At 36.1% G+C, this 22,280-nt stretch overlaps 4 protein-coding genes across 4 annotated transcripts; 1 reads left to right on the top strand and 3 right to left on the bottom strand.

The window, feature by feature from the left end:
• Nucleotides 1–648: 648 nt before the first annotated feature.
• Nucleotides 649–2,657, bottom strand: LOC121737060. The gene is made up of 3 exons (XM_042128602.1): nt 1,657–2,657; nt 1,125–1,355; nt 649–968 (listed from the first exon to the last, which is right to left on the bottom strand). Exons 1-3 carry the CDS (start codon nt 2,404–2,406, stop codon nt 786–788), a joined length of 1,164 nt encoding a protein of 387 aa, XP_041984536.1. The 5' UTR covers nt 2,407–2,657; the 3' UTR covers nt 649–785.
• A 3,878-nt stretch (nt 2,658–6,535) lies between these two features.
• On the top strand, nt 6,536–7,655 carry LOC121737061 (STAGA complex 65 subunit gamma-like). The gene has a single exon (XM_042128603.1). It carries the CDS (start codon nt 6,662–6,664, stop codon nt 7,640–7,642), a length of 981 nt encoding a protein of 326 aa, XP_041984537.1. The 5' UTR covers nt 6,536–6,661; the 3' UTR covers nt 7,643–7,655.
• Nucleotides 7,656–8,205: 550 nt separating this feature from the next.
• Nucleotides 8,206–9,978, bottom strand: LOC121737066 (cyclin-dependent kinases regulatory subunit-like). The gene is made up of 3 exons (XM_042128609.1): nt 9,756–9,978; nt 9,361–9,488; nt 8,206–8,954 (listed from the first exon to the last, which is right to left on the bottom strand). Exons 1-3 carry the CDS (start codon nt 9,809–9,811, stop codon nt 8,902–8,904), a joined length of 237 nt encoding a protein of 78 aa, XP_041984543.1. The 5' UTR covers nt 9,812–9,978; the 3' UTR covers nt 8,206–8,901.
• Nucleotides 9,979–19,566: 9,588 nt separating this feature from the next.
• Nucleotides 19,567–22,178, bottom strand: LOC121737435 (zinc finger protein 239-like). The gene is made up of 5 exons (XM_042129114.1): nt 22,060–22,178; nt 21,290–21,594; nt 20,300–20,417; nt 19,927–20,084; nt 19,567–19,837 (listed from the first exon to the last, which is right to left on the bottom strand). The coding sequence occupies exons 1-5, from the start codon at nt 22,087–22,089 to the stop codon at nt 19,567–19,569; spliced, it is 882 nt and encodes a 293-aa protein (XP_041985048.1). The 5' UTR covers nt 22,090–22,178.
• Nucleotides 22,179–22,280: the final 102 nt, after the last annotated feature.

The raw sequence follows: 22,280 nt of genomic DNA, 5'->3' as shown, positions 1-22,280 counted from the left end.
AAGAGCGTTTTTTTTATTTTAGCTGTGGGGTCAGAAACTGCAGCCATTTTAATGTTTTGAAAAATGGAAATATATTCAGAAAATTGCTTATTTAGGTAAATTATAACAACAAGGACTAAATCATTTAGTTTAGAGCAAAATAAAATATCTGCGAAGCTTAGTTAAGAAAATATTAAGCTTTTAAATTTTTTTATATTTTAAAATGTCCCTACAGGCTTACCTATCCTTTGAATCGTCAGTGCTTTATATGGAAGCTTCTTTGGGGTATACTATTAAGGGAGATTTATATTTAACAGTTCATTACGAGTTGCAGTATATTGTCAAGATATAAAGTTACTTACGTTTAATTGTTAAATTGCACCTTCTGTTTATTCCATGTAGTACTTAATTATAAGTTCAATATATCCCAAATTTACTACTTTCTTTCTTGTCAGTATTATTGTTTTCTAATAGGCATTAGACCTACTACAGCTTTAGCAGACTACAAATATTCCACTGATGACTGGTCCTGCTTCGCTTTATTTATAAACAAGATCGCAGAAACTAGTTTTGCTATTTCTATCGATCACATTTTCTTTCTTTGAACTTTATAATGGGTCTTTAATAGTTTTGATGATGTCAAATGAAATTGTATAAATACTTCGTGCATTGAAATCAAATACAATATGTTGGTATACTTTATTTTTCACAAATTTTAATTATAATAACAATATATTATTAAATAACATTTAAACTTAAAAATAGGGTCTGGGTAACGCTGAAACTCTTTCCTCCCATTTTTGGATCTACAATACTTCTAAGTCAATGAAATCTTCAACCAAATCATTTATTCTCTCTACATACAGCTTGCTCGGTGGAACGTTCATATCATCTATTTCGAAGCCATCATCTACCTTTGGAGCGTCATTTTTGTCGACTGTTACCATTAGAAGAAAGAACATGCTCAAGCTTAGCATGTAAGGTAGGAACTGAAAAAAGAATCAAAAATTTAAGCGGTGTTTTTCATATAATTGTGATATCATTGGGTAAAAATAAAAATCATTAAAAAAGTTTGCATTGACGTAACTGGCCGGTAATAAATTAGGCCTTTCATTCCGCGATTAAAAAGTTAAAAATATTTAAACCTCTTTGATCTCCTTCTGATAAGTTTGCTGGCTGTATACTTCGTCGGAATCAATGTTGAATCTGCGCAAAGCCGCTTCAAATTCGGAATAGTAGAGGTCAAAACAATCTTGCAGATGTTCGTCCCTGAATTTTTTATCGGAACCGAGCAGGATAAAGTACACCAAATCTGCTACTGGTGACCCTTCCATCATGGTTTGGTAGTCCAAAGTTATCACTTGGACGGTGCCATCCTGAAAAAGATAAAGAAAACTTATAACTAGGTATAAAACAAAAATGTGGTCCGCGTGGTCTAGTGGTTGAAAGGCTCGGTTTTATTGTTTCTTTGAGACCCACATTAAAAAAAGCTGTTTCAAAGTTTAGCTAGTTATACTATACTTAGTATAAATGGAGCCTGACAAGGAAGATGATCCATGCGTCGGATGCAAGTTCGTTCTGCGTATTTGGCTTTTCGTCCTCATATACTTTGGAAGTAGTTGATTAAAAATATCCCAGGCAGTTGTAACCGTTTTAAGAAGACAAGTATTAACTAACATCCAGTTTTTTGTGCATCATGTTATCGGGCCTGAAATCTGCATGTCTGATCGGTGGTATTCCCGTCGACTTGTACAGTTTGTGGATGGATCGCCTTATTTTGGGATTCTTCAACCATTGAATCAATCTTTCCTTATTCTCTTCTTTCACAGCGTCAACGGCTTTATCGAAAGCTTTATCCATAGAGCTGCTCAAAACATCCATCGGAAACTCTGACAGTTTATTTTTGACCGTATGCTCATACTCCGATGGATATTCCCTGGAGTAAGCGATCGATAGAGCGTGAAATATCGCCAGTTGTTTTATTGCGAACGAGGCGTAAGGCCAGTCGATGGATTCGAATCGGTTGAACGAGCTGAAGCCCCGAGCCGAAAGGTCTTCCAACACTAAAGTTTCGTGCAAGTATTCCGTATTCCCAGCATAAAATTCCGCTGTTATGAACCGATCCTCTGCCTTGACGCCGTATTTTTCCTCTATCTCTTTATATCTCTTCAGTATGTTTGTGTAGAAGTACTGCTCGTTTACGTAGAAATCCCCGGTAATCGTTTCTCTGAGTTTTTCTCCTAAGGCTGCTACCTTCGCGAACAGATGTAATTCCTTCCCCTGTGTGGATAAAGTAGCCAGAAACAAGTTGGTTGAATAATTCGCTCCTCCACTCGAAATAGGTTTTATGGTGACTTGGTAGTCCACGTAGCCTCTTTCTTTGGCTATCACGTCTATTAAATCACGGAGAACTTTTTCACCAGACATCTTGCACGCCACAAGAGAATAAAAGCTAACAATTTATTATATCTCTCCTTATAATATATGTAGGAACTGCAAACACTTGAATTGTTTATGCATTAGGTTCAGATAACATAATAATAATATTTCCGCAAATAACAATTGCTATCTACGTGATGATAAGTTCCATTAAAAGATTTCACTCAGTTAAATATTATGGGGGAAGTATACATCAATATTTTAATCGATACTAATACTAACAAGTATATAATATGTTTGTTAGTTATTTCAGGTACCAAAATTGTCTACGTGGTCGGCAGATGGGTGATACCGCCTTAACAGCGGTGTTTTCCCTCGCAGCAGCTCTGAGAATCCAATAGAAATAGTTTGTTCACTATGGCGTTGTTGAGCCGTCTAGAAATTCGCGTGCGTACTTCTCGGAGTCCAAAATAGATTTCTGCATGACCACAATGCGACGCCGTAAATTTTGGAGTAAACGGAGTGCGGACTTTCCGATTGGACGTAAAAGTACTGACTGAGAGATCAGTAGCCAGCTTACAAGCTGTTATTTTGTGATGAGGACTATCACCTTACACACGTACGACCGCTAGCAATGTCACTTTAGTATAACTACTATGCTCGTCACCCTAGTGCCTGTATATCTGCTTGGCTTTAAGTGGCGTCTTCCTTTGTAAATAATACTTATTTAAGCTACAGGTATAATCAGACTTCAGGAAAAACTAGTTTTGTCTGGGTGAGACGTCTTCAAGATGTAAACGAAGGTTTCAACGTGGATATAGAGACAATGTGTCCAAACTCAAAAGTACTTTCAAGTACTTATTACAATTAAATCGACCTTGGTCCCCATCCCCAACTATTAACTAACATAAGTGTTTGTTGTAATGTTTGATGATTGATAGTGCCACTGCGTAAATCACATGAACGTAGCATTGTAAAGCGTACTCGTAGTAGATACTTTTTCAACAACCATAATAATATGTATTGTAACAAAAACAAAATCATCCCGCCTATTTGCATTAAGAATTATAAGATCAAACCTCAGGCCCACCTTATCTTATCATCTAGGCTCAGACTACGGCAACCTAATGCGTAAATGATACAATTAAATGATTTTTGATTTTGTGATGTGCAGTAAGTAATAAAGCTATGACTTGCGTGACCTTTGGTCTCTTTAAGAGCCTGTCCAAATGAGGCGTTTTACGCGCGTTTCAATTTCGAGCCTGTCCAGATGAGGCGCTTTGCGCGCGTTTTATGCGCGTAAAACGCTGGGAGGAATTCAGCAACCAGTTACAAACATGGACTCAGAAAGAGCATTTGTGTTGTGGCTTTACTACACACAAATTTTTACTACCTAAAGTTTTTTCTTTTCTTCGGAATCACCTGCATCACAAAAAATCTCGATGATTTCTTCCCAGTTCCTGTGTTTTATGACTTTATTGGAATAATCTGAAGATTCCATATTCCATATGGCCTCTATTTTTTCGATTTCGTCAATAAAAAGTTCCGTATCAAAGTTATCACGCTCCATCATTTTCATGAAATACGTCCACTCGCAACTGACGCGCGCGTAGTTCTGGACGCTGCAATGGCACCCAAGTACCTCGACTCGCGCGTCGAGCGCGCGTTTTACGGGCGAGTCGAGAGTCTCGCTCATTGCAAGCGTTTTACGCGCGATTCTAAAAGTGCGCGTAGGCATCTGGACACGATATATGTAGCTCTAGTATCTCGGGAACGCGCGTTTTCGCGTGATCGCTCGCGCGTGCGTAAAACGCCTCATCTGGACAGGCTATAATGTAGTCTCTAATAGCGGCTCTATAATTGCTCCTCTACATGAGTGGCCGATCGAATGGCGCACGTGATGGCTATGCAATGGTCACTAGGTCACTATGGAACTTGCGACCATAGCATAGCCATCGCATGCGCCATTCGATGGGCCAGCGCTGGCCACTCTTGTAGAGGCGCTATTTTAATATAATTATGTTACGCTCAAAGACCGAAAACGCTCAGTGAGCGAAAACATGACTCACAACGTATCGTGGCCCTAATGAAAACGGCCACGACGCGTTCTGGTAATCACAGTTATAATACCACATGCCTCCCCCCCCCCTGACCTGCCCCCCCCCCCCTCGGTACGCCCTTACCCACACTTGGGCACTATAAAATTACTTCTGCGTAACTGGCCTGGTTTCATTGAAACCAGAGTACTCTTGTGTATTGCGCACACACTTGGGCACTATAAAATTACTCCTGATTAACTGGCCTGGTTTCAGAACGCGTTGTGGCTGTTTTTAAATGCTCAGAACGCGTCATGGTTTTTCTCGATTACCACAACGCGTTGTGGTCGAATAGCACGTCAGCCACGACACGAATTTCGCTATGTGGTATTGTGGCCGTTTCACTATGACCCAAACGCGTTGTAAGCCATTTTTTCGCTCACTGAGCGTTTTCGGTCTTTGAGCGTAACATAACTAGCGGTCGCCCGCGGCTCCGCGCGCGTCGATGTAGGTTACCGCTGCAAAAAGCTTACCCAGGAAGGACTCGGTCAGCAAAGCAAAATAATTCCCAGGTCAATTTACAGACTCCGACACTAACATCGACGACGCAGTGATTATAATACGCAGGCTGCACACTGGACAGATCATAGACTTAATATATATTATAGGTTTATGGGACAGATTGTCTTCTTCCCGCACGCGCGCCTTAGTGACGTCCACTATCGTAATATTTTAATTTTGCCATAATTTCTAAGATCTACAATAATTACTTAGAACATTTTATGATTCGTACGCAAAATAAGTAACTTTTCTGGTTGATTTTTTACACCTTGCGTTCAAAAATATCTTACGGAACCCTATTTTTTTCCAAAAAAACATAGGTTATGTTCAGCAGAAATAATGTAGGATTCCAATGATAGATTAAAAAAATGCTCAATTCGGTCCAGTAGTTTCGGAGCACTGACCTCCATTATACAACTTGTATAATGGAGATCAGTGTTTCGGAGCCTATATGAATAGGCTCCGAAACTACTGAACCGAATTAAAAAATTGTCGTTGAATTAAATTGTGTCTGTCCGTCTGTCTGTCTCCAGGCTGTATCTCAAGAACCGCTATAGCTAGACTTCTGAAATTTTCAGAGATTATGTATATTTGTTGCCGCTATAACAACAAATACTGAAAGCTGAAAGCCCATAAAAATGTTGATTGAAAAATATGCTTAATCTTATACCTATATTAAAATAAGTCGGGTTTTACTTCCTGACGCTATAACTCCAGAACGCACGAACCGATTTCCACGGGTTTGCATTCGTTGGAAAGGTCTCGGGCTCCGTGAGGTTTATAGAAAAAAAATCAGAAAAAAATTCAAGAGAAAAGCAGGGAAAACAGGCAAAACAACATTTGCCGGGACAGCTATGAGCTAGTATAATATAAAACTGATGTTTTGTTTGAATTATTCAAGAAAATATATTTTACAAATCTTTCTAGGCTTTTTCTTAGTATTTATGTACAAATAGACTTACATAATATTATAACGAGCGCGTTAAATAAAAGATAGTAAATTACTAGTGTGATGACGTCACATCCAAATCGGAAGTACCGCAAAAGCGTTTTCATCAGTACAAATTAAAAAATATAAAATCATATTTTCAAATCTACTTTATTTATCAATCTTTTTTTATCTATATATTTAAAACTCAAAGGTGACTGACTGACATGGTGATCTATCAACGAACAGCCCAAACCACTGGACCGATCGGCCTGAAATTTGGCAAGCAGGTAGATATTATGATGTACGCATCCGCTAAGAAAGGATTTTAATCAATTCCACCTACAAGGGGTTAAAATAGGGGATGAACGTTTGTATATAATAATACTTCTTAACGCAAGCGAAGCCGCGGGCAAAAGCTCGTTTAATAATAAGGGTGAAATACGGTTTTCTAGGCCAAGTTCTACTAGAAATACATGCATTTGTTCAATGAAATTGAATATAGGTTAAACGTAGCTTAACCCGAGTCTCTAGCTCTCTTACATATTAGTTTGTGCTCATTATTAAAATGAAAAAAAAAATAATGACATTTGACTTTGACAGCTGTCAAGTTGACATTTTTAATTGTTTTCATTTCTGGTGTTTTCAAAATTCAGTGGTTTTTAATAATTATTTGCCTAAAGAATAATATTAATTAATAATATTATTCTGTATAGGATCCACGATAGGATCACAAATGTTACATAAATAATATCGTCAACGAGGAAATCAAACAAACATGACAGAAAGAAAACTGTGGGGTGAATTTGAAAGTGAGGATTACGATGATACCGTTTTGCAGAACGTTAATTTTAATCCAATCATCGAATTGGGGATGCAAAATATTCCCGAAATACCTATAAGTGTTAAATCATCACCGATTGAACTGCCAAAACCAAATCTCATAACGCACACTATCCAACTACACGCATATTCGAGACAGCTAACAGATATATTGGAACAAACTGAAAACGGAGTGTTTGACAGCACTCGTCTCGAAAACTTGAATATACCGAACATTCCTCCGGAACCGGACCTCAAACTTGAACATGAAGCGACACCGCCTATAAACTTTCTCCAGAAAAAGTATTGTGATTTCTCACTAGGGAAAGGGCCTGTGATACTTCCCTTCACGCCCGAAAGTCATAAACGGGCTATAAAACAATGTGCAGCTATAGCCATAGGTCACGTGGGCTTCGCTTTAAGCACCAATACAGCTCTGCAAGCCGTCACAGATGCTTTAGACTTTTACTTAACAAACATGTGTAAACTACTGAGAAATGCAGTCGACCAAGAAGCTAGCGGGCTAAATTCTGGCTTCCCAGATGTAATATCAAAAGTATTCCATGAACTGAATGTGGGGAATCTGCATGACTTTTATGATAATAGAGTAGTCAGATACCACTCGAGGTTAAAGAAAAAGTGCGAAGACCTTCAGTCTCAGTGTGACGCTTTAGTAATTGGAGACATTGCCCCTCAATTGAAATTAGAGGAGGTACCAGAGCTACATTTTCCGGCAGTCCTGGATGGTGCCTTCACTCCGTCTTTAGAGCCAGGCTTCCAGATGCTGCAAAGCTTAGAACAGGAGCAACTACAAGGACTGGACCTGCTAGACTCGGTTGTTACTGATGATATTAAAGTTGAATCGATGGAGTTCTCTCAGTCCGAAACGACAAAGCTAGCAAGCTTATCCCCTAGTGCAAAAAAGAAAAGAAAATAAATAAGTTTCTGCATAGATTGTCTTTTTTCAGTACCTTTAAAAAGTGTTTTATAATTTGTTTCCATCATCTCTCTTTTTTAATTAGGAAACTGCATACTTTGATTCTATTTTGTAAGCTTGTAATCTAGTATCGACTAGAAGAATGTGATTTTTGTTAAAAATAAACCTAATAATTTACAATTATATTTTTATTTCAAAATCATCTCTTGTATAATGGAAACTGTCCATATCACATCGCAACGAATCAGTTAATCAGTTAAAAATGAAATGGATGCCTATTTCAGCAGTCCCATATTTAAGCTTTTCAAGTACTTATACAGGGTGTAAAACCAACCAACCAGACCAAATTTTTTTTTCACTTTTGTATGGGGAAACTCGTAACTCTCGGTCCTTGCTCATACAAAAGTGAAAAAAAAATTGGTCTTTCGGCGCTGCTTCTTTCACAGTGAACTCGCTACAAGGAACACGTACACACCTTAAGTATTATCACTTAGTTTTGTCACACACTGTAAGAAGAAAAAGATTTGTGATACAATCATACCAGATGGCAAAATTAAAGACAATTGACTTAGCACCGAATAATTTATTTGTACCCAATGTTAAAAACACTAAAATGATGTCGATTTACATTATTTACACTGTCCGAATCTAAAACATGATAAGATTCACATGCATGCAAACATAATGGCACATTGTCAAACCAGTGGACGTAAACATTGCCAAAAAATATTGTCATGGAACTTATGTAACAAATCTTACGACTATGAGATATTCGTAAATATAAGCTGCAGGATCTACCTTACACCACAATTTAGGAACCGTACATGCTAGGGCTCCCCGGGAGCAAAACCTCCACATGGTGGGATCTTCATATATAACACAATGACATTAACTTGACAGTTGACGCATGGTTTGATGAGGTCATTATGGAGCGGGCATGTTATAGCATTCCAGCGATGCGTCAAGTAAATGTGACCATGTTATACATTACTGTTCTACATGGCTTTAGTTAACCTATACAAAAACTTTACAGCCAGTTATTATTGTAAGAAATATGATTGTTTAATTATTGTCTTTTTAACATAAAAGTTAAGTTGCTACATATGTAAAAGTTTGAAATAGAGTAAAAATTGTATGATTCCAGATCCCAATACAACCAAAAATACTGGTGTTACCAAATTTCTTGAGATTACAACTAATTATAACTAGATATTATATCATTACAACAAAATTATACACAAATCCAAACTGCTATTCCTTCACTTATTTTCTGGTGGTGTTCGTTTTCTTTTAAACAACAGGATATGAGGTTCTGAAAAAATTACAACAGAGCTAAAAGAAAAAAAAAATCTATTTTCATCTAACTACATCAAAGGGCTCCCTCACAACTGCTTATTTAAATTGCATTGCAATGTAATTTTTTATGAGTTTTGTTGTATTTATAATGCGATGCAAATTGGCAGTTAAGTGTGGGAGCCACAAAATGGCTATTATTTTCAGTGTAACATTATTTGGGTACTTAGATTTAATTCATTTTAATTAATATAAACTACAAAGTTAAACTCTACCAAATAGTGTGCTGTACTTGATTGTTGTAAAGTTTATGAACATGAAATTTTAAAAACGCACACACCGAACAGAGATTTGTTTACACTCAGGTCAAAATTAATTGAACCATATTATTTAGCTACAATAATAATATTATGTGAATAACAAACCTGGTTGGTGAGTCATGTAATGAACCCATCCTTGACTCTGCTGCACACCAATACTGCGCCACTCCTGTTCACTCATGAGATGATTTTTGGGCACCAGCTTTACCATCTCTTTTGGCAAAACCACATGTCTATAAAGTGAGAAACACAAAATATATTACTTAATGCGAATATAGCTTAGAAGGGTGTAAACTTAGGGTACAGAGTAAAGATAAGCATAGTTTTAAAAATATGAATACCTACCTAATAATTTGTTAGTAATATTAGTTCTAAAGTAACTTTGACCAATGTTATTTCTTACAAAGAAATAAATGAATGGGAAAATATTGCTAGTTTTAGATATGTATTTTATTTTAATAATAAAAATACATACTTACAGTAAAAGAATGATAGGTTACCTGTATTCATGTTCTTCGTCATAATATTTTTCAGAATAATATATGTCTCTAGTCATTTTTAATGCAGTTTTTTCCCTCGCCGAAACAAGTTCACAGTTCCTATCTTATCTCTTCGCTTAAATTTCTTGAAAACTTAAATAACGCAGCCCACAACAAAGAAATTTTCGAGTATTCCAGAATCAAGACAACAAAATGAACGTTATTGCATTCAAATTGAAAATTCGAATTTTCGAACAGCCGGACAGCTGTCAATTTGTTTTTTTTTTTTGGTACCGCCACGGAATGGCCATGGACTACCTCAAAAAATAATGTTTTATCCATAGACATAATGGCTGCGTTCCAGATGGCGTCAATTTTGACCAAAACGCTCAAAACGTCCCCTTCTGCCGTTCCCTTTGGCGACCGGGGTCGTTTTGGTCGCGGCTATGACGTCACTCATGACGTCATCATTTTCGCTCAAAACGACCCTCGACGAAGATGGGTCAAAGTGGTCGTTCTAGTTTTTTTTTTAATTTTAACGTAACTATATCGCGAAAGCCATGTTCGGAAAGTTTTGATGAGAGAGTAGAGACAAAAAAACTTCATATTATTTCATTACTAAAAATATTTTAATTGAAATATTATAATATTAAATAATATTTAAGTAATAAAATATTTTGATTGAAAAAGAAATTGTTTTAAATGAAAGGTCAAATGATTTCTTATAAAATATATTAAGTACTAATTTTCGTCTCTCCTGAGTCGTACCTGTTGACTTAGCATTACGCGGTATTGTTACTTAAAAACTTTATGTGACAATAGTCAATATGCAAAGTATGTGGTTTGTTATTGAAATATGATTCAATATGAAAACTGAGATATAATAAAAGTTTAACTATATTAAAATATGATTACTTATGTAAAAAATGTAATACTAAAAACGAAACAAATATATTATTATGTATTTTATTTGTAAAATAAAATATGTAACTATAAACAATTACCTACTTTTATTTACGACTTCAAGAAAAGGATCGTAATATCCAAGTTCTGTTCAATGTAAGTATGTATGTAAGTTTACCTCTTCTTACCAAAATTGTTTACTTGTTTTCCTCCATACATCAAAATAATCTTATATGTATAAAAAAATATTATATGTTCTTTTTTTAAACTTTTCTCAAAACGCTCCATAATCCGTTCCACTTGGGTTTGTATCACTGATGCTCACATGCTAGTGGAACGGGAAAAACTACGGTCTTGAGCGTGAGCATTTTTAACGTCATCTGGAACGCGGGGAATATATACTGGTTTTATCCCAGTTTTATCCATCAACAAAATATAAGCAATATTTTAACTATGATGGATTACCATGATTGCCACTATCGTTACAAAGACAAATTTGCCCCGCTAAACGCTCGAAATCGCTTGTAGTAATCCATTGTGATTTGTGGGCCGACGCAACATGAAAAGGCCGCATTGAATGATTTGAATAAAACGTAGTGATTATATTTTCTTTGCGGCAGCAGAGGACAGGGTCACAAGTCACAACTCACAGTATTACAATATTTACGCTAATTATATTATATACTTACTGCCTACTGGAATTAGGAATATTGTAATCATAGAGAAAAATCATACTCGAAATTGGAATACGAGATTCCTACAGTTATCCTGAGGAAATTAGATAAGAAATTAACCTTACACTTTATAGAAGGTTAGGTTGACCTTCACAACACCTCCTAAAGTAACCATGATCAAAACTCCACCTCCACCAGTTCTTACCTCTTTAAAAATTAAGAGTCATATCCACGAAATCTTAAAGCTTTTGTAAAATGACGAAAGTCTGTCGCTGGCTCTTGAATTTTTTCGTTTAATTGCAAATTGGCCTTGTAAATGTAAATTAATGATGTTTATATATTTAAATTTTCATTGTAAATACTAAATAAATATAATTTTAAATGCATGTGAGTTTTAATTTATTACTAGCTGTAAGCTGCCCGCGACGTCAATCAGTCATAACTCATAATATTTAAAAGTCTGACCCCCTCTATAATTATTGCCCCTTAACTTAACGACGACATTAATGTCCATGGGCAACAATTGCTTTCCATCAGGTTACCCGTTTGCTCGTTTGCCTCCTAATTTTTTACAAATGAAATGATGTTTTTAAAAATTTTCTTTATACTTGGGAAAATCCTTAGTACCTATAGATTAATCATGGTCACCTCAAAGAGTGAGATAAAATACATAAGTGACGTCACCCAAGGCCATTTTTGGTCTTCAAAAATATTACCTATGTTCTAAAATCTAATGGCTAGTTTACACGTATTATGTAGATAAGTAGCTTAACTTATCTTAATTTGAAGTGCCTGCCTGAAATGTGTCAAGTGACAAGCCCCGCCTGCCAACATAATATAAAAGTACCTGGATGACCGAGCTTTGCTCGGTATAGCAAACACTCATTGACTTCGTGTTACTTAATAACGCCATCTGCTGGTCGTTAAAACAATTAGTTGCTCACATAATAGTATTATTATTTGCCAATAGATGTCAGGAAGAGTCATATTTTTCAGTTTAATGACATATGTATTATATGTTCAGAAATAAAACATGAATAAAAAGACATTTTCTGAGAATGATTCCTAGCTAGATCGATTTATCGCCCCCGAAACCCCCTATATACTAAATTTCATGAAAATCGTTGGAGCCGATTCCGAGATATATATATATATATATATATATATATATATATATATATATATATATATATATATATATATATATACCTTATCCGTACGTATTCAACAGCTATTTAGTGTACCACTCACATATAATAATGTGTCCAAAAATAATCCCTTGCATAGAATTTGTAATACGTATAATAAAATATGCCATGATAAAGATATTTTCAATTGTAGTCTGATTGCATTTAAACGTGATCTAGCCAAGGACCCTAACATCTAAATGTTTAACAATATTTGTTGATGGCCTTTAACAGAGTTTAGTTTTAGTTTTTAAGTCATTAGAATTGTATTACCTACTTTAGGATATATTTTTATTTATTTTATACTTTGTTGTTATTGTGGCGAGTTGATGTCTAGTTCTAGTTTTTAGTTCTATTTTGTTTTGTGTTTTCCCTGTCTTTCTCTAAGTAAATCTTATACTAATATTGTTACCTTCAATACTGGTGTAGTTGTAATTGGACCTCAGTCTAAATGCCGTGTGTTGTTAATGTTATTTTACTGTATGTTGTTATTCTGTGGTCTGTAACTGTACCATAATAAATAAATAAATAAATATACAAGAATTGCTCGTTTAAAGATACAAGATAGTCAAATTTCTAATTTCCTTGTTTATTACTTAACTAAAATATTTTAACTTGCTACTAAATTTTGTGTTTACATGCAATAAATAATTTTTTGTCCGTGGGAGAGCCATGCTTCGGCACGAATGGGCCGGCTCGACCGGAGAAATACCACGGCCTCACAGAAAACCGGCGTGAAACAGCGCTTGCGCTGTGTTTCGCCGAGTGAGTGAGTTTACCGGAGGCCCAATCCCCTACCCCCCTAGAAATGCTGCAGTTGAAAAACAATTTGTTACCTCAGGAGGGTACCAACTGCGTTGGAGAATCCCTCTCTGGACGTCCAGGCTCAGGAACTCCTGGAACTGAACGTGGACGTCCAGGCAGCCCCTCGTATTCTATGGAGGGCAAAACTGCGCTCCAATCTGCTCGGGGCAAGAGCAAACACACAAAGGCACCCCTCTCGATATCAAACATGGACTTTTGTAATATCAGGGGATTACACTCCAACCTTAATGTTGTCCATTACCACCTTGAGACGGCAAAGCTGGCTTTGCTCTTTTTAACCGAGACGCAGATATCATCTCCGAGTGACACATCATACCTTTCCCACCCAGGGTATTACCTCGAGCACTCCTTTCTACCCAAAGCTGGAGTGTGTGTGTATATCAGAGATGATATCAGCTCTCGCCACCTGAGCAGTCTTGAGGTCATGGACCTATCAAACTTATGGCTCCGCATAGATTGCGACGACCACTCTCGCGTCTATGCGTGCCTATATAGGTCCCATAGTGGTGACCCCGAGACGGACCGACTCTTGGAGCACCTGCAAGCTGCTTCAGATTTTGTGCAGCAGCAGATCCCATCCGCAGAGATCATAATACTTGGCGACTTTAATGCCCACCACGCCGACTGGCTCAATTCCAGTAAAACTGATCATGCGGGGAGATCTGTCTGCAACTTTGCCCTTGCGAACGACTTGACACAACTGGTTACTACGCCTACGCGAATCCCAGATGTGGATGGTCAGAATCCTTCCTTGTTGGACCTCCTACTGACTTCAAATCCTGACGGCTACCAAATATCCGTAACCGCACCACTTGGTTCATCGGATCATTGCCTTGTTAGAAGTTCTGTGCCACTTACGACGGTGTTAGGACAGCGCGCTGTTAAATATCGTCATGTGTGGCACTACAAGTCAGCAGACTGGGATGGGATGCGGTCGTTTTTTGCATCCTATCCTTGGGGGCACGTGTGCTTCTCGCCGGATGATCCCGACAGCACTGCCAACTCTGTTGCCGATGTGGTGATGCAGGGGATGGAACTTTTCATTCTGACCTCTGTAGTGCCAACTGGCGGCAGATTTCGTCCCTGGTTTGGTTCATCCCCCAAAAAAGCTTCTCGCCGGAAGCAGGAGGCTTACCAATCCTGGGCCAACGCAGTGTCTGCTCGGGATTTAAATACCAGCACATATAAAAAGGAATACAACCTTGCCTCTAGGTCCCTCAAGAAAGAGATTACTCGGGCAAAGCAACAGCACGTCAATAGAATTGGCAAGAGACTTGAGTGCCTCCCCTCGGGAACCCGTGCATTCTGGTCTCTGGCCAAAGCTATTGAAGGAAATTTCTGCAAGCCAACCCTACCATCCCTACACGTAGGAAATGGATCGTTAGCCCAGGACGCAAAGGACAAAGCCGATCTTCTGAGCAATCTCTTTGCGTCAAACTCGACCCTGGATGACGGGGGGCAGAAACCGCCGACCATACCGCGATGCACGAGCATTATGTCGGATATTCGGTTTCATCAGTGCTCAGTGCGAAAAGCCCTCTGTTCCCTTGATATCCAAAAGTCGAGTGGGCCTGACGGAATCCCGCCTATTGTGTTGAAAAAGTGTGCTCCAGAGTTGGCTCCGGTCTTGACGCGTCTTTTCCGGCTCTCCTATTCCACTGGCATCGTCCCGGCTTCTTGGAAGACAGCCTTGGTGCACCCGAACCCCAAAAAAGGTGACCGCTCAAATCCTTCCAACTACAGACTAATCGCTATAACCTCTCTCTTCTCGAAGATAATGGAATCCATTATCAATAGCCAGCTTCTTTGATACTTGGACGGCCAGGGATTGCTAAGCGACAAACAATACGGGTTCCGTAAGGGTCGCTCGGCTGGTGATCTCTTGGCATACCTGACTCATCGTTGGGCTCAGGCAATTGAGTCGAAGCGAGAGGCATTGGCTGTTAGTTTGAACATTGCGAAGGCCTTGCCAACGCCTACAACTCTACAAGGCGCAGGTTCAGCCCCATATGGAATATTGTTCTCATCTCTGGGCAGGGGCGCCAAAATACCAACTGCTCCCTCTGGATCGTATCCAACGAAGGGCTGCTCGAATTGTTGACTGCCATAGTTTCAAACAGCTTGGACCCCCTGGAATTACGCCGAGATGTAGCTTCACTCTGCATCCTCTATCGGTTATATCACGGGGAGTGCTCTGAGGAATTGTTCGGAATCATACCACCTGCAACTTTTCGCTATCGTCCCACGCGGAAAACATACCATCCTCATCACCTTGATGAGTGGCAGTCTTCCACAGTGCGTTTTTCGCGTAACTTTCTGCCGCGCACTGTAAAACTCTGGAATGAACTGTCACCAGCAGTATTTCCAGACCGATACGACCTGCAAACCTTCAAGAAAAGAGCGTATTCCCTCTTAGAAGGCCGGCAACGCACCTGCGGCTCTTCTGATGTTGCGAGTGTCCATGGGCGACGGTAGCTGCTTACCATCAGGTGACCCGTTTGCTCGTTTGCCCCCTTATTTAATTTAAAAAAAAAAGTTCTACTTATCAACTTAATAGATAATACGTGTAAGGGCATTTTCAAAAAAACGTGTACCCTTGCAAAAATATGTCTATATTTTTTAAGGTCATTTATTTACCTTTATTTGAATGTCATATACAAGGAAAAATATTGAACTAATGGAATAAGTAAAAAAGAACGCTGAAAACGTTATATTATTCTGATATTATTGAAACAAAATCGAATTTTCGACGAAACAGATTCCGTTGTGCGACTAAATGTAAAATATAATTTAATACAAAAAAATACAGCAATAAATGGATTTCTTCGTTAATTTAATCTAATGAAATGCATATTTAATTGTTTATTAAAAAAAAATTTGATAATTTCAAGGATCAACAAGAGTAGCAATTATTTTTAATCCATAGTGTGACTATGTGACCTATCCACTAGGTTATTTTTCATTTTTTTACATGAGTAAGTAATATTTAATATATATAAAGAAGTTTTTATAACACAAAAACCTTTTCTTTAAACATTTTTATTGTTGCACTACTTATAAAAGTAAAAAATTCTTTGATTTCATAGATTTAACTTCATTAATTAGAGGGACGAACATCTCATAATCATAAAGATGTGTTCACATGTCTACGAATTCCTAAGTTATTAATGACATCGGATTATATGCACGATCAAAGTGCCGAAATATCCATGCAAATATGCACGAAAAATGGTCGAAATATGCACAAAATATGCACAATCAAAAGTCACTTAATATTAAAATTTATTATTTTTTTGAAGACTTTTCCGGTAGTGACATTAATAAAAGCGCCAATTTTTATAATTTCATAAAATCCAGGATTTTTAATTTCTTGAAATAAAGACTTTTTATTTATTTGTTATACGCCAATAATAATTTTCTACCAACATTTTCCGATTGCAATCTTAATGCCCATGGAAGTTAAACTACCGAAATATGCACTATCGCCTAAAAAGTGACATTATATGCATTTGCATATGCAAGTATGCAAATGCATATAATCTGATGTCTAGTTATTATAAATCTGCAAATATCAACGACACAAAATGATTTTCAACTTTACTGATAGAAAAGTAGTGGAAATAAAATCAAAATTATTAAAAAAAAAAAAAAAAACTTTTAGGTACTTACTTAAATTTTAAATAGTATATTTGTTATTGTTAAGTAAAGTCGACGCCTTTATAATTTGGCTGTAGCGATATCGATTTTTCTCAGCAATGACTAAAGCTAAAAAATTAAAGTTCATTGTCAGTATTTAATCAATCAATCAAAAGTAACTTAATATTAAAATTTATTATTATTTTTAAGACTTTTCCGGTAGTGACATTAATAAAAGCGCCAATTTTTATAATTTCATAAAATCAAAATTTTTAATTTCTTGAAATAAAGCCTTTTTAGTTTTTATTTATTTATTATACGCCAATAATAATTGTCTACCAACATTTTCCGATTGCCATCTTAATGCCCATAGAAGTTAAACTACCGAAATATGCAAAATTGCCAAAATATGCACTATCGCCTAAAAAGTGACATTATAATATGCATTTGCATATGCAAGTATGCAATGCATATAATCCGATGTCTAGATGCAAAGAAAACTAGCAATCTAAAACATATCCAAAACGGTTTTTTACTTTAACGCGGCGTCACCTTAACACATAAGTAATAAAAAATATATTTGTACGTTAATCGTACCAGTTTAAAAATCACCAATTTTCTTAATAAAATCTGTGAATAAAAAAATAATTTATTTAAAATGTGAACTAAGCCTTATGCTTTCCGCCTGTTGTGACTTGTCCGTTCCATTATATGTGACCATACGAAAAGTCACAAGTCGGAAGTCACGTAATATTACTCTCTTTTACTTTTAAAGTGTTTGTAAATAACCGATAATAGTTATCACAATTTCATTTTTTTTACTAAATACTAAGCTAATTTTGCAACGTGTCAACAGTAAAAACAGTTGGAAAAAGTATAATAATGCTTACAAAATATGGTCACTTATCTGAACAAATAAACCGTTCCTGAAGAACCATCCAACCTGCGTCCGCGTCTTGTAGCAGATTTTTAACTACTAAATTCAAATTGAAGTTTCTCGATGTACAATGAAATATAGTGCTATCATTTAGTGCCGAAAATATTTTTGTAGTATGTTTATAAAACTAAAAAAAACGGTCACTAAACCGAACATTCCGGCCGGGTTGTTTTTTCATGATTATAATTTTAATTAATTTGTAGTTAAATTATGTTAGATTTTTCAATAACAAGAAATAACAATTGATACATTAAGTATTTAGGAATCTAACATATGTTTTTTAAGTAACTAACTTTAAGAAAAAAAATAGTTATTAAAGATTTTGTTACAACTTCTGGGAAGGGGACAGGTGAATTTAATAGGTTTCGGTACTTAAAAACCCTTATAAATCTCATACTAAATAAAATTTTATACAAACGTGAATGTATTTTAATAAAAGAAAACTTGTTTTTGCTCCTACATTAAAATTACAAAATGTTAGTATGTAATTTTTTACAAATAATCTGTAGCGAAGTCAAGGGACAAGGTAAAAACCAGGGGTACACATTTTTTTGAAAATGCCCGTAAACCAGCCCTAAGTGCAATCTCCAGTGGTTTTTTAATTCTTAGGTAGCAGTGTTGCTAGATCAGAGGATTTCTCCCTAGATTTAGGGGGTTTTCGACCAAGATAGGGGCAAAATAGGGGGAAAAATATTTGGAGGATTTTTAGGGAAAATTAAAAAAAACATGTCAAATAAGCACAGTTTTTTTGCCATATATCACGTTCCACGAGCCTGTGATGAATTTATGTCTAAACTAATCTATAACCAAAGTCTTCTGTAACCAAAATGCAAATTAAACTTACACCTGTCAATCAATGTTCTATTATAAATACTTTTTGCAAAAAGTATCCCCATTCCCCATCATTTTTCAACATGACCGCCTCTTCAAAAAATCGCGGCATGCCACCATCTGCTTGGTGAGGGTATTCTAGGGGATTTCTGAGGGGAAATCAAATTAGTTCAGGGGTATGTCGCCGCGCCGAGACCATCTGGCAACACTGGGTTCTTGTCACAGAGTACCGCACTTGGTTCTTGAAAGGAAAGGAAAGGATAAAGAAAATGATTGTAAGTTCCGTTCATGGGGGTGTTTATCAATCTCTTTGGTTCTTGTGATACCTTATAAAAGGATCACGGTTTAATTATACAGGTGTAACAAAACTAGGCCGGTATAAATAGTCAGTACTTAAGATGCGACCCGGTCTCAAGACGCGGTTCGGCTCTGTGATGATGCATCTTGAGTACTGACTATTTATGTAAGTGATAATACTTTAGGGTGTGTATGGGTTCCCTACATAGAGTTCACTGTGAAAGTAGCAACTTTTTTTCACCTTTGTATGGAAAAATTTATAATGCAGGGGCATGCCGCATGATACAAATTAAAAAAAAATTGCTCTTTCAGCACTGTTACTTTCACACACACACACACACCCTAAAGTATTATCACAGTACTGTTACACTATACAAAATGTAATACCTATCTGGATCTTTAGACATTTTCCTGTCTCTTTGGGGTGCATTCTGAACTCCAGTAGCCATCTTTTTACAGTTACCAGTCAAGAGTATGTACCGGTAATAGCTACTTACTTCGCAATACAAAGAAGAATAATAAAAACTGTATTAGAGAATACTTTATTTGCATATAATATCACAAACATGCTTCTCCAAGCCTTGTTTTGATGTAAACTCTGATTTGCACTGGATACATGGGTATGATTCAGATTTGTGTGTGTGTTTTATATGTCTCCTTAAGTTTGCAGCACGTGAAAATTGCATACCACAAACTGAACATATATGTGGTTTGTCACCAGTATGTGTCATTAAATGCACTTTCAAATCTGATTTGGTGATAAAGGAATGTCCGCAGGTACTGCATTCATATGATTTTTCGCCAGTGTGGGTTCTGAAACATAAAATATATAATTCTGTATAATATTAACTTTCAATAAAAAAACTGCAAAAATAGGCCCAAGAATATGCATTAATACTAACCGAATATGATATGTTAAATGACCAATAGTACGGAAGCTGCGTGGGCAAATGTTACATTTGTAAGGCAGTGAACCAGAGTGTTTACGTTTATGAACTGTAAGACCTGATGATTGAGCAAATGTTTTCCCACATATTGAACATACATGTGGTTTCTGACCCTGAAAATGTCATATGAAACTTAATGACAAAATCTTCATGTCTTTTTCATTTCACTAAGTTGTATATTGTGTTCTATAATATGAAATATGTTGAACAAATTGACACTATATCTTATAGTTGGTTCTATTATTATTACTCTATGTTAAATGACTTGAAGATTATCTACAATACAATGTACTATGAAATTATTAAAGTATTGAGACAGATTATTTACCATGTGTGTTCTCAAATGAACTTTTAAATTCTGTTGAATACTGAATCTCTTTTCACAAAACTGGCAAGAAAATGCCTTGTCCTGTGAATGTGTCGCCAAATGAGTTTTTAAGCGAAAGCTGAAAAATTCAACAATACTATATTAATTAGTGGTAGTTTCTAAGATGACCCAATTTCACCAACCTCTGTTTGTTAAATCCTAACAAGGCATTATTTATATACTTATTAAAATACTTATGTCCTACAGTAAAAATTTAACAGCGGATTAGTAAATACAACGTTAAGTGAACAACGAGTGAATAACATTCAATTCGTTCGTTCTTAATAAGGCGACGAAATTGCAAATTACAAGTTTAATATGACATGTTGGCTGCAATGTGTCATTTTCACCTTATTCGTATAATACGTCATCTGGTAGATAATGCGACCAAATTAAAATATCACTGATCGCATACATTTGTTACACTACAATAGTTCTTTTTAATTTACCAGGTTAATAATTATGATCTGTCAAAGCTGAAAACATGAATCATGATACAAACTTTTATTTACTTATTTCGGCTTGGTAATTTTGATACAAGTCAGTGTATTTGCAATGTCAAGGAAAATCCTAGGGCTGAATTTTTGACAAAATGAAAATAAATAATTATGCATAACATGAATAATAATAAATAATATGTAAGGATGTGGCGAAACATGGCGGCAACACTCAAAAGTCAAAACAGATTCTTTTATTGATATTGGATATTGTCTTTAAAAAGTTGTTGTTTTGACTATTATAACTGCCTGTTATATATTTAACGGACCTCCCCAGCAGGAATTAAAATTTAACACCATGATAGGCGATTTGACATGACATTAGCGAATGGTGGAACGCTCGATAGCTCTAACAGGCCGTTAACTGATTTAACAAGCCGTTATTTATTTAACATTGCTTGATGAAACTGGGTCTTATTAGAATTTAAAAATACCACTTTAATTGAGTAACTACCTAGAAGACATAACTTTACCACAAGTGGAACATTGAAGTTTAGTAAATTTTTTGCCAGTCTGATTTGTTCCTAAATTAATATTTTCGTTATTCTTGCTAGATATAGTGTTACATTCTTGTTTAACTTCCACTACATTGTCTGTCCGATCATTATATTCTCCATCTTCACTCACACAATTTTCATTTTGAGAAAATCTTAAAAATGCATCTGATTTCACACACAGTGTAAGAAATTCAATGCAAGCTTTCATCTTTTTATCACACTTCAAACAAATTGTATTTGGAAGTCCATCATTTGGAGATATCTGAAAGAGAAAAAGAGTGCCTACATAAATATTACTTAAATATTAAATGAGAGAAAGGTGAACGCAAGCTGAAGAGATAAGCATCCTATTTATTAAAACCTTTAACATAATAATTATGAAACTCCAATTTATTAGGATTTTTTATCAAAATTACCTACAGCAAGTACAAGTAGTTCAGGGCTATGAGGGCTCTATTCAAAACGATTGCTTTTATTATATTATAAACTGCAGCTGTGATCACTGCAGCTGTGGGCTGTGTGGCAACTAGACTTCATGAGCCTAGCTGCCTAATGTGTAAGAGGCTTTTTGGACATTTATGGCTTTTTAGTTTCTAGTTCACGGCTCCTCGTTTCGTCAGAGTATCTAACTACCCCATGCAATAACTTACTTGAATTTTTGTTAAAGAACAAAATTGTTTATACATTAAAGCACTGTCTTTGCTAAATATATCAATGAAATGATTACTTTTTCTGGAACAGGTTCTACAAGTTGCATTACACATATTGCATTTATTAGTGAAGCACAAACTATATAGAATGCTAACTAGTGAAGTATGAAACCCAAAATGTTTCAAGAGATTAGACTTCAGAGAAATTAAAATAAACAAAACGAAAAGTAACCATTCAAAATTGTAAACAAAAACAAGTTATTCTTCTTCTTCTTTCTATTTGACTGTTTAAAATGGG

The sequence above is a fragment of the Aricia agestis genome, chromosome 20, assembly GCF_905147365.1.
Source record: "Aricia agestis chromosome 20, ilAriAges1.1, whole genome shotgun sequence".
Classification (NCBI taxonomy): Eukaryota; Metazoa; Arthropoda; class Insecta; order Lepidoptera; family Lycaenidae; genus Aricia; species Aricia agestis.
This window is presented reverse-complemented; position numbering and strand designations above follow the sequence as displayed.